The sequence below is a fragment of the Epinephelus moara genome, chromosome 14 (assembly GCF_006386435.1).
Source record: "Epinephelus moara isolate mb chromosome 14, YSFRI_EMoa_1.0, whole genome shotgun sequence".
NCBI lineage: Eukaryota > Metazoa > Chordata > Actinopteri > Perciformes > Serranidae > Epinephelus > Epinephelus moara.
Window position 1 is genome coordinate 30,717,206 of NC_065519.1, and position 18,131 is coordinate 30,735,336.

The 18,131-nt window shown below is 43.5% G+C and overlaps 1 protein-coding gene across 3 annotated transcripts in view; it reads right to left on the minus strand.

Annotated features, from left to right (window-relative positions):
* Positions 1-4,280: 4,280 nt before the first annotated feature.
* Positions 4,281-18,131, minus strand: part of dlg4b (discs, large homolog 4b (Drosophila)) — a 31,859-nt gene continuing 18,008 nt past the window's right edge. For all 3 annotated transcript variants that reach the window (XM_050062628.1, XM_050062626.1, XM_050062627.1), the window contains 16 exons: positions 15,558-15,608; positions 13,307-13,431; positions 12,957-13,126; positions 12,599-12,735; positions 11,569-11,719; positions 11,101-11,369; positions 10,828-10,930; positions 10,628-10,724; positions 10,343-10,519; positions 10,219-10,256; positions 9,481-9,528; positions 9,140-9,241; positions 8,890-9,062; positions 7,045-7,154; positions 6,838-6,929; positions 4,281-6,736 (listed from right to left, as the gene is read on the minus strand). In XM_050062628.1, the coding sequence (XP_049918585.1) occupies positions 6,630-6,736; positions 6,838-6,929; positions 7,045-7,154; positions 8,890-9,062; positions 9,140-9,241; positions 9,481-9,528; positions 10,219-10,256; positions 10,343-10,519; positions 10,628-10,724; positions 10,828-10,930; positions 11,101-11,369; positions 11,569-11,719; positions 12,599-12,735; positions 12,957-13,126; positions 13,307-13,431; positions 15,558-15,608 (1,950 nt within the window). In that variant the 3' untranslated portion in view covers positions 4,281-6,629. The remainder of the gene's footprint in view (positions 6,737-6,837; positions 6,930-7,044; positions 7,155-8,889; positions 9,063-9,139; positions 9,242-9,480; positions 9,529-10,218; positions 10,257-10,342; positions 10,520-10,627; positions 10,725-10,827; positions 10,931-11,100; positions 11,370-11,568; positions 11,720-12,598; positions 12,736-12,956; positions 13,127-13,306; positions 13,432-15,557; positions 15,609-18,131) is intronic.

Consider the following 18,131-nt stretch of genomic DNA (forward strand, 5'->3'; position numbering starts at 1 on the left):
CTTCTCTACTCCTTGCTCTTCCTCTTGTCTCTCCTCCTCCTCCACCTCTTCATCACTGGCTTCGTTGGAGTCGCTCTGTAACAGAACAAAGTCATTGTAACTCTGAATACTACATTACCCATGAGCCTCAGCTGACTGTTTGTCTGCTTTAAATCTCAAAGATTCTGCAGCCGGTGACATTATTTTATTTTAATTTGATTATTTTTGGCTATGTATTTTTTACAGTGATGCGCTCTCCTCACATCGTGGACGTTCATGAGTCAGGAGCCAATCAGGTGAGAGCTCCAGGCTGATAGTTAGACTTAGTGTTTTATGATGTCATACTTTCTATTGATTTGAAAGTTTGGAGATGAAATCAGCTTCTTTTGAAAAGCTCTGTGATATGTCAACATACTTCATGATGACTCCTGATATTTTGTCTGTTTTTAGAAATGAAAGAGTCAAGACCCGTTGGTACCCAGATGTCCTCCAGCTGTGGTTCCTCAGTCCTTTCACTCACCTCATCATCTCCCTCAGAGCTGTCCGACCTGGCTACTCTTCTTCTGTGAATCTGAGAAACAGACACAACTGAAGCGCATCAGCAGAGACAGGTGAAGCTGATGACCTGCATACAACACGCTAAAATGTGCTAAAACAAACTGCAACATGCCCAGATGTGTCTGAAGATGTGCAACAACATATTAAAACTTTCTGACAATCAACTATGACGTGGTTAAACATCTGCAAACTGGACATTATACAATAAAGTGTTCTAAAGTTTAAATAAATTGGATGAAACATTAAAAAAACAGAACACAACTTGCTAAATATTCTTAAAAAAAACACTTAAATGTGTTAAATGTGCTAAAAGTTCCATAAAAGTGACTTTAACACTATAAAACATGATGTAAACAGCCCCTAAAAATGTTCAGAAATGGTTAAAGACATGCTGAAAGGTTCCAAAAATGAACCGTACCTCAAAGAAACATCAGGAAAACAAGCTGTTACAAGCTAAAAAACATCCCATAACTTCTAGTTCGAGACAAATATACTCACTGTCATGGTCAGACTGAGGCCCAGTAAACACAACAAGATCAGAGGGACCTTCATCGTTGACTGAGGAAGAGGAGAGAATGTTCAACCACGATAGTTTGCATTTATTTACAAAATGTATTGTTACTACAGTGTGACGTGTTCTCTGAAACGTACTTTAACAAGGAGAAATGAAGTGCTGCATCTGCTGCAAGTAGTACTTTGGCTACTACAGCAGGTTAATGCTAATTAAATGGTGGTTTATGTACAGGTGGGAAACTCATCGCAGTAGAAGGAGTAGTTGGCGTACTATCTAAAAGTTTGTACTCACACAGTTCTGCCGTTCTGGTTGATCCAGTTGCAGTAATACTCCGTAGTAACCGTACCATCAGAGGACAGCAGGTTGGGCTCATATTTAAACTGTTCTGACCTCGTGAAGCGACCAATCACATGACAGGACATTCAGGTCGCAGTGTGACATCACACAGTGTGGTCAGTGTGGTGAGACAATAACGTGGAGGGAGCCTGTTTTTAATTCAGGAGCCGCCACCCACCTGTCTGAGCTCTGTTTTATAGAGTTCAGACGGCCCGACACGCTCGCAGGTCTGTTACAGAGTGCAGGTCCTACAAATGAGTGCTGACATGGAGTGAGACTGGGAGACAGCCCGATGAAGCGTCCTGAATGCAGGACACAAAGCTCATGGACTTTTCCAGGTTCTCCAGGAGATTCCAGGGACTTTCAGACAGTCTTGAGAAGGTACAGGAGGTGGATTCAGGGGTCTTTGGAGGTTTGTTGAGGAGGTGCTGGGCTGAGAGTGAAGAACTTGGAGAAACAGAGTTGAACTGTGTGATCGTAAAGCTCAGAATGTTAGAGAGCTACTTGGAGAGCCTGAGGTTGTGGGTTTGATCCTTATTTGACATTTTTATAACACACTATACTATGACTCTTTAAAAAATCCATTCCATACTATGACTTCAAGATTTTCTTACGACATACAATACTATGACCTCATTTTTTAAATATTCTGTACTATGCCTTCTTAAAAAAACATACTATACTGACTTTCTTTAACATACTACATAATGAAATTTAGACATACTGTACTATTAGTTTTTTCATGACTTTTAAAGACAGGGGCTACAGTGCTATGACTATGAATTTTGACTTACCAAAAATAAAAATAAAAATATAGTGTGTTTAAAACCTCTCTAACTCCGCCCGGACGCCGACGTCTTCGTTCCCCTCCTCCTCTGTTAAATGGTATCCCCTAGGCGCACTACGTCATCAAACCATGTGATGTTTGGTATTGCCGGATTCAGGAAGTTCTCAACTTTTCAAAAATAACATGCAAAGTCCAAAATCACGATGAGTGGTGACAAGTCATGTCATGCCGTTTTTCGATGGGAAAAGTTAAATGATTACTCGCGATCTTATGTAGAGCCATTAGAGGGGACTTAGCTGGTTTACAAAAGGTAAGAGTCTCACTCCTACCACTATTTTTGGCTGAGATATACTGTCTAGAAAGTGGGATCATAACTTTCATGTTTCATATGGCTTTATTTGGTGATATTTTATGGTGTTTCTGTGTCATAAACAACATCAGCTATCATAATCACACCTGATTTCAATAAGGTACAATGTTTGAAGCTGGCTGAGTGTTGTTTGATCACTGACAGTACCATTTGAAGCCCAGTGAGCGCTCTTGTCATTTGGAGCTCCGCCTGGATCTTTTCATGGAAAAAACACTGTAGAATGGTCATACTTTGAGCAACCTTCTTCAAATTTGAAACAAATGTTCATTGATAGTGTGCCTACAGCCCCACACTGTCATTTACCTGCTCAGATGAAGCCACAGACAGTTATTCATCCTGAAAAACATTTTCAATTTTATTTTAGGCAAAATCATCAACTTTTTACTGACTTCAGAGGCCCATTTCTCTGTCTCTGTATCACCTAGAGTGTTTCTGACACTTTCACAAGAAACTTCAGAGAGTTTTCTTTCTGGCAAGACCTCATGCATGTAGTCAGAGTGGTCCAGAAGCTGCAGTATAGTATGTGTAAAAATAGCCATAGCATAGTATCTTAAAAAAGTCATAGTATAGTATCTTTAAAACATAAGTCATAGTATAGTGTGCCATAAAAATGTCACAGAGTCATAAAAAACAGAGGATCAAACCCACAACCTCAGGCTCTCCAAGCAGGTCTCTAACATTCTGAGCTGTACGATCACACAGTTCAGTTCTGTTCTCCAAGTTCTTCACTGTATGTCATAAAAAGTTCAAGAGTAAAATCAAAGGATTTCCTTTAGTATTGAAAAGGGCTCATATTTCAATGTATGCAGACGATTCAACAATCTATTTAGCTGAAACAACAATTGGTGATTTAAATACTAACCTAAGTCAAGAAATGAAGTTGGTCTTAGATTGGATTAATGGTAATAAACTTAACGTAAATGTGTCTAAGACAGCTTGTATGGTAATTGGAACAAATCATTCCCTGCACTCAAATCCAAGTCTTGATCTTAATATACAAAACGTGTAAATTAAACAGGTGGATGAAAGTAAATTATTGGGAGTTACTATTGATAATAAACTATCATGGGAAAAACAAATACAGAGATCAGTAGCAAAAATGGGTAATATTTTGTCAGTGATCAGAAGATGTGCAAAATATTTAACACAACTCAGTGATCAGAAGATGTGCAAAATATTTAACACAACAAACTATTAAACAAGTAATTCAGGCTTTGTTTTTGCCAGATTTAAATTATTGTTCTGTGGTTTGGTCCAATGCATCACTAGGAAATATCAGAAAACTGCAACTACTTCAAAATAAAGCAGCACATGTTGCTCTTTCCTGTGGGTTCAGGACAAATGTCATGTCTGTCTTGGCTTGATGTAAAAATTTATTGTATTGGTTTTTATAAGAAATGTATTTTCTACACAGGACTGTGTGTGATGAATGAGTGTGTGGTTTCATCTGTCTGCTCTAAAAAAGACAACCAAACATTTCAAACGTTGCGTCCATCGGGATTTTACATAGATTTCAACTTGCAAATTTCCTCATTTTATCAATGCCGGACGAAACTTTACACTTTTAGCGTGACGCTGAAATGATGCAGTTGTCGTCAACACACTCAGTTTCACCACCGAAGCTTTAAACTATGAGTTCACATGTTGAGACATCATCATCATCATCATCATCATCTTCGTCATCATCAGGAGCACCATCATCATATGAATCACACAGAAGTTACATTCAGGTTTTATAAGGAATTTATTTCAATATTTGAATTTAATTTATAACTAATTATTTCATTATACAACAAGCCAGTCGTCGACCCAGCAGCCTCCTCTGTGTGTGTAGTGTGTGTTTGTTACTGTAAGTGTGTAGTGTCTGTTACTGTGTGTGTTGTGTGTCACTGTGTGTATGTGTGTGTGTGTGTCACAGGCTAATAAATATTGAGATATAAGTTTTAATAATAAAGTGTGTTCTGTCAGTGCTCAGAAAGAAAAGACGACCTCAGGTAACCCCGCCGTGTGTGTGAGAGAGATGATATTACATCATCAATAATTATGATTATTAATAATTATTAGAATTATTCACATGACCCTGATATTCAGTCTAAAAAACCCACTGTTGCCATGGTTACACAGGTGATGTCACAGGTGGATCTCCCAAAGCCCCGCCCCCACCATGTTTACTCAGCTGATTTTCAATGTCCTGGTCCTGTTCAGGAGCAGGGAGTCATGGGTACTGTAGTCCCAGGAGATCTCTAGCTGGGACCTGTGGGTAATGTAGTCCCTCTGTGCTGTAGATATTTGTTGGTGGTGTAATCCTTCACTGGAGCTGGGTACTGTGGGTAATGTAGTCCATAGCCTTTTATTTAAAAAAAGGAAGTGTTCAGTTTCAGTTTGACCTCCTGCTGCTGCTGCTGCTCGGCAAAAACTGTCCACTGCAGCAGAGGAGGATTGTGGGTGTTGTAGTCCAGATGACCAGGGTTTTGTAGTCCAAACAGAGAGGCATTGTGGGCACTGTAGTCCAACAGAAAGGGGGTTATGGTATTGTAGTCCAGACAGAAGGGGATTGTGGGTTTTGTAGTCCTAATGAGGAGGAATGTCAGGGTTGTAGTCCAAAAAGAGGGGAATTGTGGGTGTTGTAGTCCAGATGAGGAGGGTTTGGGGTGTTTCAACCCAAGCAGTGTCGGAACGGTGGGGTGGGGTTAGGGTGTTGTAGTTTATAAAGAGTGGGATTGTGGGTGTTGTAGTCCAGAAAGTAGGGGGAGATGTAGTCAGAATGACGATAGTGGATTTTGTAGTCCATGGGTTGAGGATTATAGGGATTATAGTCCAAATGAGGAAAACTGTTGGTGGTCAGGATGAGGACGATTTTGGTTTTTGTAGTCCAAGAAGTGAGGCATTGTGGGCATTGTAGTCCAGCAGAAGCAGGGGTATAAGTCACTGCAGTCAATGCAGAGAAGGACTGTGGGTGTTGTAGTCCTTATATAGAGGATCGTTGGTGTTGTGGTCCACATTAAGAGGATTGTGGTTGTTGTAGTCCAGATGACCATGGTAAGGGGTGTTGTAGTCCAAGCAGTGAGGCATTGTGGGCATTGTAATGCAGCAGAAGGAGGGGTTCAGGGCAATGTCATCTCTGCAGAAAGGGACCATAGGTTTTGTAGTCCATATGAGAAGAATAATGGGTGTTGTAGTCCATATGAAGAGGATTGTGGGTGATGTAGTCCACATAAGGAGATTCAAGGGTGTTGTAGTCCATATGAGGTGGTTTGTGGATGTTGAGGCCTTGTACTCCATATCCGGACGATTGTGGGTGTTGTAGTCCATATCAGGAAAATTGTGGGTGTTGTAGTCCATATGAGGAGGGTATTGGGTGTGGTAGTCCTTATGAAAAGGGTAGTGGGTGTTGTAGTCCATATCTGGAAAACCGTGGGTGATTAGTCCATATGAAGAGGGTTGTGGGTGTTGTAGTCCACATGAGGAGGATTGTGGGTTTTGTAGTCTAGAGTTTGATACTTTAAGCCCTGAATAGACTGTGTGTTTGAGCCCCATCGTTTTATTTACAGTCACACAAGTCTTTATGTACACTACACGCAAGCACACACACACACACACGCACGCACACACGCACATACGCGCACACACACCATTTTCACATCACATAAATAAATAAATAATTAAATAAATAAATAGATAAATCAATAAATAAATAGGATAATATAAATACTTCAATACCAACTGAACTCTACAGTCCTGATTCATTATTTACTGATAATACAGGATCAATCAATCAACCAATCAATCAATCATCTGTCCTTATCTGATCCTCTGACACATGGACAGCTCCACCCTCTTCTTTAAAAAACACATCTCACTTGGTTGCCACGGGTACAGCATCCGTCCAATCACTGTGCTCGCTCGGCATCAGAAAGAAAACAAAAACAGTAAAAAGACAAACGTCTCCTCTCCGTCAGGTCACGCCGCTAAGAGGAGGAAGAGGAGGAGGAGGAGGAGGAGGGGGTGGTGTGGTCGTGGAAGGGGGCAGGGAGCAGTTGGCGGCTGTTTCCATGGAGACAACGTCAGTCGCTGGCAGTGGCCAATCAGAGTCTGTCGCGAGCGGGAACCCAGATATAAGGGCCGCTCTGCTCCTCGATGACGGCTTTGACCAGGTGGTACACCTCCTCGAAACTGTCGCCGTGCACGATGGCTGCACGCACACGCACACACACACACACACACACACACACACAGTTAACATCAAACCTTAAACCATAAATGTCGTGTTAAACCTGCATGACGTGTTTTTACCTGTGAAACACTCCAGGAAGTCTTGTTCCAGTTTGATGGCTCGATCCAGAGCTTTCCTCGCCTGGTCCTCTGACAGACGCTTGTTCAGATCCCTGCACACACACACACACACACACACACTTTGGTTATTTACAGTCCGCTTCAAACAGCAGGGAGAGAGTCTACATCGCCCCCAATGTGACGTATTTCATGACCTCACTGACTTACAGGATGTTCTCCAGTGAGCGAGGTCTGATGAAGATGGCGATGGGGTGAAGCTGAGCCGCCTGCAGCCTCCTCACTGCGTTGGCCGACACGTCCAGGATGCAGTGTTTCCCCTGGTGAACACACACACATCACTACTGGATATGCAATGATATTTATTCCCCCTTTTGTTCCAGGAAAACAAAGAAATTGACACTATAAAAATAACTGAACTGTTTTAGAGTCATTCAGTCCTTCATCACTCGACCTTTGATGAGCACAAATTCAATCAGACACATTAATCAAGCAGCCTTTAATAAAACCTTCTAGGAATAACATCTTTAAATAAATAACTGCTTCAAAAGTCTCGTTACTATATTTAATATCTATTTTATAGTGCTGTGAAAACATTTCTTCAAATTCTCCTCCAGACAGCTGGATTTATTCAAGTTTCTCATCAAAAACTACACTTTACAAGATAACACTGAACACATCATAAGACCGTTATAATTTACCCTCACCCAATACTCATTTTTACTAAAGAGAGCTTGAACGCATCATGATTTGACTCAATGTAACCTGTTCAGCTGTTAGCTCCACTGGCTGCTAACAGCAAACTTTAACTAGCTGCTGACAGCTAATTCTAACTAACGCCAACAGCTAACTGTCACTAGCTGCTAACTGCTAACATTAACTAGCTGCTGACAGCTAACATTAACAAGCTACTAACAGCTAACAGCCAAGGTTAACAAGCTGCTAACAGCTAACAGCCAAGGTTAATAAGCTGCTAACAGCATATGTTAACTAACTGTTAACAGCAAACTTTAACTAGCTGCTAACCGCTGATGTTAACTAGCTGCTAACAGCTAACATTAACAAGCTACTAACAGCCAACAGCCAAGGTTAACAAGCTGCTAACAGCTAACATTAATTAGCTGCTGACAGCTAATTCTAACTAACGCCAACAGCTAACTGTCACTAGCTGCTAACTGCTAATATTAACTAGCTGCTAACAGCCAAGGTTAACAAGCTGCTAACAGCTAACAGCCAAGGTTAACAAGCTGCTAACAGCTAACATTAATTAGCTGCTGACAGCTAATTCTAACTAATGCCAACAGCTAACTGTCACTAGCTGCTAACTGCTAATATTAACTAGCTGCTGACAGCTAACGTTAACAAGCTGCTAACTTTAACTTTAACTAGCTGCCAACATGTAATGTTAACTTGCTGCTAACAGCTTAAGTTAACGAGCTGCTGTCAGCTAACAGCCAAGATTAACTAGCTGCTAACAGCTTACATTAATGAGATGCCAACAGCTGCTGCTAACTAGCTGCTTACGGCTAATGTTGACTAACTGCTAACAGCTAGTGTAAACTAGCTGCTAAAGGCTTAATTTAACTAGTTGCTAACAGCCAACGTTAACTAGCCACTAACAGCCATCAGCTAATGCTAACTAGCTGCTAACAGCTAACATTAACTAGCTCTCCTTCTCCTGATGTCAGATTTATTGTTCACAATGTAACATTAAAGAACAGGCTGCGTTCTCTGACGCAAGGATAGTGCGTCCTTTTCTTCCATGGGAAGATCTCTGTTCATCTCACACGTTTTCTGTTGTCCCCAGGACGAAAGGAAATGTCTCAACCTTACAACCACGACATGTTAGCGACATCACCATGGTAACTACACACAGTCTTAATAATCATAATATCGCAGAATATTTTCACAACCTCTCCACTGCAACCGTCATATCCCAGAACATCACTGTGATGACCACCAATCATTGTCTCAATGATGAAAATATCACCATGGTAGCCATGACACCACATGAGCCCTGCTGAGAACATCGCCATGGTCACCGGCATGTCTCACCTGCTCGGCCACCTGTCTGACGCTCTGCACCGACGTCCCATAGAGGTGGTTGTTGTACTGCCCCGCCTCGATGAAGCGATGGGACTGGATGTCTCGCTCCATCTGTTCCCGTGACCCCACAAAGTGGTAGTCCCGCCCGTCGACCTCGTAGTCCCTCCGAGGGCGAGTTGTGTCTGCGGAGAGAGAGAGAGAGAGAGTGACATCATGTCCTGTTTGTAAACATCATGTTTTCAGTTTGAACGACACTTACGAGGGACGCAGGAGCCGAACTTGTCGGGGAACTCGGAGAGCAGGTCGTCGTTGACTCTGTCTTTGGTCGGCCCCAGGATGATGACGGGACGAGCATAGTCCACTGCAGACAGACAGAGACAGGTAACTTTATTTACACCTGCTCATTATTGACAAACACACAGTCACACGAAAACATCACAAGAGACACAGTGCTACTAATTGCTTCAGGTACAACTGGTGACTGTAAAGTCTAGCTGATAGTTTGTGCAGCTGAACACTAAGTTTACTCCTCATGTGTCGGAGGCAGAGTGTGTGATTGTGTAGTTTCCACTGAGGTCAAAGTTCAAAGGTGACACTGACCTTCAATTTGAGTGATGAGCTCGTAGCTGTGGACGAAACCTTCCCGACCTGTGAGCAGAAGACAAACAACACATAGCAACATGTTGACATTCATTCATTCAGTCAGTCCGTTTCCAGTCACAGTGAAGTGGAGCTACAGTCACAGCTGGACGAGGACATCTAACTGGACTACTGTCCTTGTCCCAGTATACAAGCACGGGAGGGGAATCCATTTATTGAGCCAAGTATGTGCGACTCCTCTACGATAGGTGGAGATATGCCCCCTTTCAGCTTGTTAGTATTGGACCTTTTTCCTGTTGACCTATTACGTCACAGACCAAACAATGGACAAACAAGTTAGCTACGGTTAGCTAGCAGCTAACTGGTACCATGGTGGACAACTTTACAGCTCTGTACATTTGGTCCGTCCAAAAAGTCACGGCTCTGGATGTAGATTTCTTCATGTTGTTACCGGCTTCGTCTTCTCTTACACATTTAATGCTATTGGACTTCCGGGTCAAAGCCCAGGGTGCAAACTGTGGAGCATGCTCAGAGCACCTCGGCCAGTTTGGGTCTGATTGACTGTATACATGCAGGAGTCACATGATCTGGGTGTGTTAGTCCCACTGTGACAAATTCTCTTTGGTACGATTTCAGTCACACTAACATGTTAACGTGTGTTTTAAAAGTCCAGTTTGAGTTGAATTGATTTTGTGAGTACACTTGAGTGTTTCCCTGTTTGTATGTTGTCAGTTTTACCTTTACTCTTCATGCGTGACCACTCTTTTCTCTCCACTCTGAAACACACAAACACTATGTGTTTACATCAGGAAGCATTCATGGATTGAAGTATTACTACAGTATGGGTGTGTGTTATCTGAACCTGTGTTTGGACGGGATGTATCCCACTTCCTCCAGCTCCCCCTGCTGGTTCACCCGTCTGGCCTGCCACCACTCATCATCTGCGCTGTCCATCACATGGAGCACCTCCCCAAAGTTAAAGTCCAGAGCTTGTGATAGGACGCCACAGTCCCACTGCTTATCGTAGTCGAACAACGCCCTGAAACAACAAGGAGTTAACGTGTTAATACCAGCTAATCTCTCTGGGATTTAGGAGCTACCTGTCCAGGTGGTGGTGGTGGTGGTGGTGGTGGTTGGACCGTGTTACCTGAGGTAGAAGCTGCGGTTGGCTCTCAGACTTCCAGATGAGCTGTTCATCATCTGCTCCCTCAGGTCATGGATCTTTGCTTCAAAGCGACTGTACTCTGTCAGGACAGGAAGGATCAGAGAAACTTCACACACTGATTCATCTCCAACGCCCCCGTCACATGGTGTACATGTACTAACAACATGTCATACATGTAGTACCTTCAGGTCTGTACTGTGCTACGATGGTAACAGTCTGTCCGGCGTTCTTCAGAGCTGCTGCTGCCTGTTCATGTGTCGCATACCTGAGATCCACACCGTTCACCTGTATATACACACACACAGGTTAGTCTTGACACCTAGTGGTAAAAACAGCTACTGAACTGATCTATAGTATACTTTCTCTCTCTCTCTATCGATAAATTGATATAGATATACCATTTACTGTGGACTGTACTTATACTGAGGACCTGACAACCTGAACTCTGTACTCACACTGAGGATCTGGTCTCCCTTCCGGAGCTCTCCGCTCAGGTCTGCTGGTCCTCCTGCCAGGATGAAGGAGATGAAGATCCCCTCTCCGTCTTCTCCGCCCACGATGTTGAAGCCCAGACCGGTGGACCCCCGCTGGACGCAGACCCGGCGGGGCTCCCGGGAGTAATCGTCCTCTCCCATCATGCCTCGGGGAATAGGCGAGTATCGTCGTGGTGACGGAGGAGGGAGGGCTTGTGGGTAATCACACATATAGTCAGGCTCCATGTAGGCTGCAGGGAAATAAAAGGACATGATGTGGAACTGAAGTCCTGCTAGTGCTGCACAGGGATCACTGGTGACATTGTTTAGCTGGAGAGCTAACTGCTAACATGCTAGTGGGCAGTAACAGAAACAGGTAGAGGTACTACTACCTACTGGAGGTAGAACCACAGTAATATTCCAGGTGTTAGAAACAGGAAGTGTACGTACAGCTGGTCAGGTCGGGGGGGCTGTACCGATCAGCAGGGTGGATGTACTGCGAGGTGGGCGTGGCCACCTTCAGATACACCACCTCCCCTGTGTTCTTCAGGGCTACCACGGCGTCCTCATGCAGGATGTCTTCCAGGGACACGTGGTTCACCTGCCGGGGTCAAAGGTCACATTAGACTAGAACCCTTACAACATATAAGGACACAGAATGGTTCAAAGCTCCATTCATAACGTTGACATTCGGTTTCTAAATCAATATTTGAATGCTGCTTGAGTATTATACTAATTAGAATTAGATTTAGATTCCAGTCGAGGCTGCGTAGGATTTTTTTTTTTATTCATGTGATTCAAACATTTCCACTAACTCAGAGCATCCTAAAGACTAAATGTCCAATTATTGAAAAAATATAGATGTAATCATTTTCAAAATTAAAATTGAAAATCACCAATTCAGTATCTGACCAAATGTCTCCCCTTCTGTTCCTGAGATATGACGTTAAATAATAGCCAGAAAACGTTGTGATGTCACAGTGAAGTTAACCTTTGAACTTTTGAATATAAAATATCATCACGTCATCATTTTATCTTGTTAGACATTAGCATAAGAATTCTTGAGTTATGGCCACATGCTTTGTGAGATCACACTGACCTTTGACCACCAAATTCCAATTAGTTTAGTCCAAGTGGACATTTGTGCCAAATTTGAACAGTGACCTTGACCTCTGACCACCAAATTCCATTCAGTTCATCACTGAGTCCAAGTGGATGTTTGTGCCAAAGTTGAAGAAATTCAAGGTGTTCTTGAGATGTTGCGTTCAGGAGAATGAGACGGAAGCAAGGTCACAATAAACTTTGACCTTTGACCATTTAATCTAATGATTTCAACCTTGAGTCCAAGTGGATGTTTGTGCCAAATTTGAGGAAATTCACTCAAGGTGTTCTGAACTTGAGACAGCTTGTGTTGAAAACCGCAAAAGAAGCCTTGAATGTAAATATATACATATACAGTATGTGGTGGGTTTTTACGTACTGCCAATATTTTGTCCCCGATCTGTAGCCTTCCGTCCCGATGTGCTGCTCCACCCTCGATGATCTTGGTGACATAAATGCTGTTGTCTCCGGGAACATGTTGGTTCCCTACACCGCCTGCTATACTGAAGCCCAGACCTGGACCAGAGGGGAACAGGAACCAGACAGGGACAGGGTCCAAACGGGGACAGGGACCAGACAAACAGGGACCAGACAGGGACAGTTTTTAAACCCTTAACGGGATAAATCACAGTTCCAACAGGAACAGATTTTACCCCTATTTTAAGTTCTCCATCTCAACTCAGATATGATCTGTGGAGTAAAGCATGACGCAACAGTATCCTCGTCTCCTTTCCTACCTTTAGGTCCCTTCATCAGTTTGATCTGTGTGATGCGTTCGCTTGGTGGGCGTCGCCGCAGGACGTACAGCCTGACGACAGGCCCCGCCTCCTTTAGTGCCTCCACAGCGATGGAGTGAGTGACCTCGCGGACATCCACATCGTTAACAAATACAATGCTGTCATTCACCCTGGAGACGGAGAAAGAGAGACAGAAACTGTTGTTGTGAGGACATTCCTGCATTGTGAGGACATTCGGTTCAGTTCTGACTTCACAGGACTGCTTGAAGGTTCAGATCCGGGGTCACGGTGTAGGCTTCATGTCACGAACGGTTAGACAGATGTGTGTGCGTGTTTTAATGTGTGTGTACCTGAGGCGTCCGTCCTGGGCGGCTGCTCCTCCGGGAATGATCTTGGTGATAAAGATGGACGGGTCGTCTCCGATGTGAGGATTATCAGTTCCTCCTGCAATGCTGAAGCCCAGACCGGAGTTCCCCTGAACACACATCAACACACACACACACACACATCACAATGCCGCCTTAGGGTCTATTGCTTCCCCAGAATCTTCCCACAATGCACCTGACTCCAATGGACTCCCAGCAAACCTTTACCAGGGGGCGGAGCCAGACGTTAGCAGTATTTTTCAGGTGTTTTGAGATCATAGAATGACAAACGATCTGAACATCATTCTGAACGTCAACATCATTCGATGTTTTGTTTTGTGGTCGTTGAAGGTATTTTAAAAAAACCTTAAAGAATTAAAGCTTAGGAGAAAATATACAGAGCTGGAGTTCAGGTATTTGTGTCTGTTTTTGTTATGTGTCATTTAACCCTTTAACTGCTGCTGTCTTTTAATGTGAGAATAGGTAGATTTTATAGCAGGATGAAACAAATTAAAATCTGTCTGATCAAAGTAGAAATCAATCAGATGTTGGTCCTCTGGTTCACTTGTGCGATGATGATGAAGACCAGCTGTGACTCTGTGAACACGAGCCTCACATTAAAGTTCAGCCGTGTGATGTCTGAACTGTTTCCTAAAATAACCAGCAGAGAGTTAAAAATAACCTGCTGCTGTCAGCCGGGTGGAGTTTATTTCTGCTGCTGTCAGCCGGGTGGAGTTTATTTCTGCAGCTTTTAAACACAGAGCGACAGTTTCTAAAAAGAGCAGCTGAGACAAAAATAACTCAGAGCTCAGTGTTTGTTCACATGTGAGTGATGACATACGCTCCTCAACTCCCACCTGCTGACAACACCTGGCCTCCATCCACCTCTCCACCTCCCACTCTTACTTCCTCCTCAACCCTATTTCCTGATGACGTACCGAGCCTGGTCACCTGACCTCTCATCCCCTATCTCTGATGACGTACTGACCCTTGTCACCTCCCACCGCCTGACCATCTTACCGCTCATCTCCCCTCTCCTGACCTCCTTCCTCACCCACCACTGGTTGTTTTTAAACCTCCAGAACCTCCTCACCACCCTTCGAGACCACTCTACCTGTTCACCTCCACCTGAAAGACAGGGTAACACGGAAAGGATCTCTGTTTTCACTACTGGAGTCCCCCAGGGTTCAATTTTCGGTCCCCTCCTGTTTTCTTCCTGGATCTGTTACCTACTCTCATGAATTCATCTCCTGACCTCAGTCAAGTAAGTCAACTGACCCTGGTCACCTCCCACTGCCCGACCACCTGACTTCTCTTCCCCTCTCTCTAATGACGTACTGACCCTTGTCACCTCCCACCGCCTGACCACCTTACTGCTCATCTCCCCTCTCCTGACCTCCTTCCTCACCCACCACTGGTTGTTTTTAAACCTCCAGATCCTCCTCTCCACCCTTCACGACCACTCTACTTGTTCAGCTCCACTTGAAAGACAGGGTAACACAGACAGGATCTCTGTCTGAACCCTTGAGCTCCACTACTGGAGTCCCTCAGGGTTCAATTCTGGGTCCCCTCCTGTTTTCTACCTGGATGACCACAGTCAAGTGAGTCAACTGACCCTGGTCACGTCCCACCGCCTGTCCATTTGACCTCTCAAATCTTCTATCTCCTGATGACATACTGACCCTGGTCACCTTCCGCAGCCTTTCCACCTGACCTCTCTTCCCCTCTCTCTGATGATGTACTGACCCTGGTCACCTCCCACCGCCCAACCATCTGACCTCTCATCCCCTCTCTCTTGATGACGTTTTGACCCTGGTCACCTCCCACCACCCACACACCTGACCTCTCATCCCCTCTCTCCTGGTGACATACTGACCCTGGTCACCTCTCATCCTCCCTCTCCTGACCTCCTTCCTCACCCACCACTGGTTGTTTTTAAACCTCCAGATCCTCCTCTCCACTTCAAGACCACTCTACTTGTTCACCTCCACCTGAAAGACAGGGTAACACAGACAGGATCTCTGTCTGAACCCTTGAGCTCCACTACCGGGGTCCCTCAGGGTTCAATTCTGGGTCCCCTCCTGTTTTCTACCTGGATGTGTCTCTCATGAATTCTTCCACTGACCACAGTCAAGTCAGTCAACTTTATGTATATCTATATGTTGTGTAGTGTTGTGTATATTTTGTGTGTATATATATATATATATATATTTATATATTGTAGTATATATCTCACCCTCTCCAGAGTAATCTCTTCGTACTCCAGCTCTCCTTCTGATCCGTTCATCTGTGAAAACAGAAAAAGATTTTAATCACATGCAGCATCTCTCTGCTGACTGCTTGTCTCCACGGCAACTCCATGGTAACAGCTGTTGAGCCCTCAGGGGGCCGGTCACCTAGGCAACTGTAACTGTAACTATAGCGACCACCTCTCTCCCCCTCTCATACCATCTCTTCCACAACATGATTATTACATCACTTCCTGCAGGAGTTTGATGGATCATGAATCATATAGCTGCAGACAGCAACATTTCATTCACACACAGAGAGAAAGCAGAGACACGTTTATCAAAAACCATTAAGTCTTTAACAATAATTCATTCACACAGAGAGAGAAGGCAGAAAACTACATAAACTACAAGTTATTATGAAATTATAATTCACACATTCAGTGTGACTAAATCCATCATGTTTCCTGCTGTTATAAACTATGATGTAAATGTAGCTGTGATTTGAAGCTACAGTGTTGTGTTGATGAGGTGTGGCTTACTAGGTGGTTACTTCAATGTGGTTACTGAGGTACTCTCAGGTGGTCATTACGGGGCTGCTGACATGTTTAGAGTCTTCGTCTTTTACACATCGGGGGCCCTTTTTTTCTTTGTGTGATTAATTCATACGTCAGCAGATTCTTTCAAACTGTCATGAGTACTTTCTAATAGACCTCAAATATTACGTGACTGCAAAAAACTGTCATTTATTTTTGGCTTGAGGTTGATCTTTCTGAGCTTTCACACCCTGCATATAAAGGCAGCAACCAATCACACTGTGCAGATCAAACATCACATCTCAACAGCTGCAACCTGTTGATGTCACGGCCCTGCTCTGCACCCAGAGACTTTTTTGTTTTATAAATGCTCAGAGTGTTGCTCCAGGTGGATGCTCAGGTGTTTGGGAGGTTGCAGAGTAATACTTCAGCTGAATGCCCAGGTGTTTGGGAGGTTGCAGAGTAACGCTTCAGCTGAATGCTTGGGTCTTTGGGAGGTTGATACCCAGGTGTTTGGGAGGTTGCAGAGTGTTGCTCCAAGTGGATGCTCGGGTGTTTGGGAGGTTGCAGAGTGCTGCTCCAGGTGGATGCTTGGGTCTTTGGGAGGTTCATACCCAGGTGTTTTGGAGGTTGCAGAATGTTGCTCCAGGTGGATTCTCAGGTGTTTGGGAGGTTGATACCCACATGTTTGGAAGGTTGCAGAGTGTTGCATTAACACATACATGGGCATAAATATCCAATGTGGCTTTTTTTTTTTTTGCTCTAATCCATTATTCTGCCAAAGTTTATGTACGCAGTGTTCATTCAGCAGCTTGACACATTCTAAAAACTGAAAATAAATCAACTAAGTCAAAAACTAATAAGCCAACATTGACTCAGATGGAACCCAGTCTGCTGAACTTATTATTATGTGGACTGTGGGTTCTGGTAGTACATTTGTGAGGTTTTTTTTCTTGTAAATTTCCCACTATAATCTGAGAGAATATTTAAGATTGGCTAGTACTAGCCCTATCCATGACCTCTTTGCCCTAATCCTAACTGCTTCTGACCTTGGCATGCTGTCATGACGAGTGCTAGCCAATCACAGCAAGCAGTGGGATCCATAATAATGCATCACAGGGAGATGGGTGTAAGTAGCTGAAGAGCTGTGTGTAACTATGCAAAGAGACACTCCATATTTTTTTGTGGGCATGAAGGGTTTGCTTTGTACATGGAGAACAAAATGCTGCACAATGGTTCAAACAAGAGACAAAGATCCCTCTGAGCAACAGCTGAATAAGAACAGAAGAAAGCAGCAGTCACTGGTAAAACAACCTGGAAGCTTAGCATCAAAACGTGTGCAGATTCAAACAGGAACAAGCTCCAGGAATGCCTCTAACAAGCTGAAATAAACCTTAGCAAAGCTGTTCTTTAAATTTCACAGTAGAAACAGAAGGTTAGTCTTTAAGGTTAGCACTGTTGGAATATCATCTGATCATACTAGGGACTGATACACAGCAGGATTCACGTCTGCCTTGTTTCTCAGCTTTGAAACGTTAGCGTCAACGCTCCCTAAAGTGTGTCACCTCGTCAGGATACGTCACCGTCAGCATCAACACGCTTCAACTCTCCAGAAACGGCTTCATCATGTTCTCCCCTCAGACCACAACATCCCTATTTCTCTCCGTACAGTTAATGTCACCATGCCACCAACATGTGCTGCTCTTTAGTCACTATAATAATAATAATTATAATGATAAACTGTAGTTATATAGCACCTTTCATACAAGAAATGCAGGACAAAGGTCTTTACAATAAGGGCACTATAAGAACTGAGTGCTTCACATGAAACAGATGAACAAGGCAATTCAATTTAACAGGACATTTAAAACAGTTTAAAACACGGATTAACTGATTCATAAAATCATAGAGTTGTAAAAATATAAATCATAAAATCAAAGATTTTAAAAGTGTTGCAGCAGCAGGAAGCGTAAAAAGGAGTTTCAGACCTGTATGAGGAAAGTCAGAGCTAGTTAAAGGCAAAAGTGAGCTATACGTTTTTAGCTT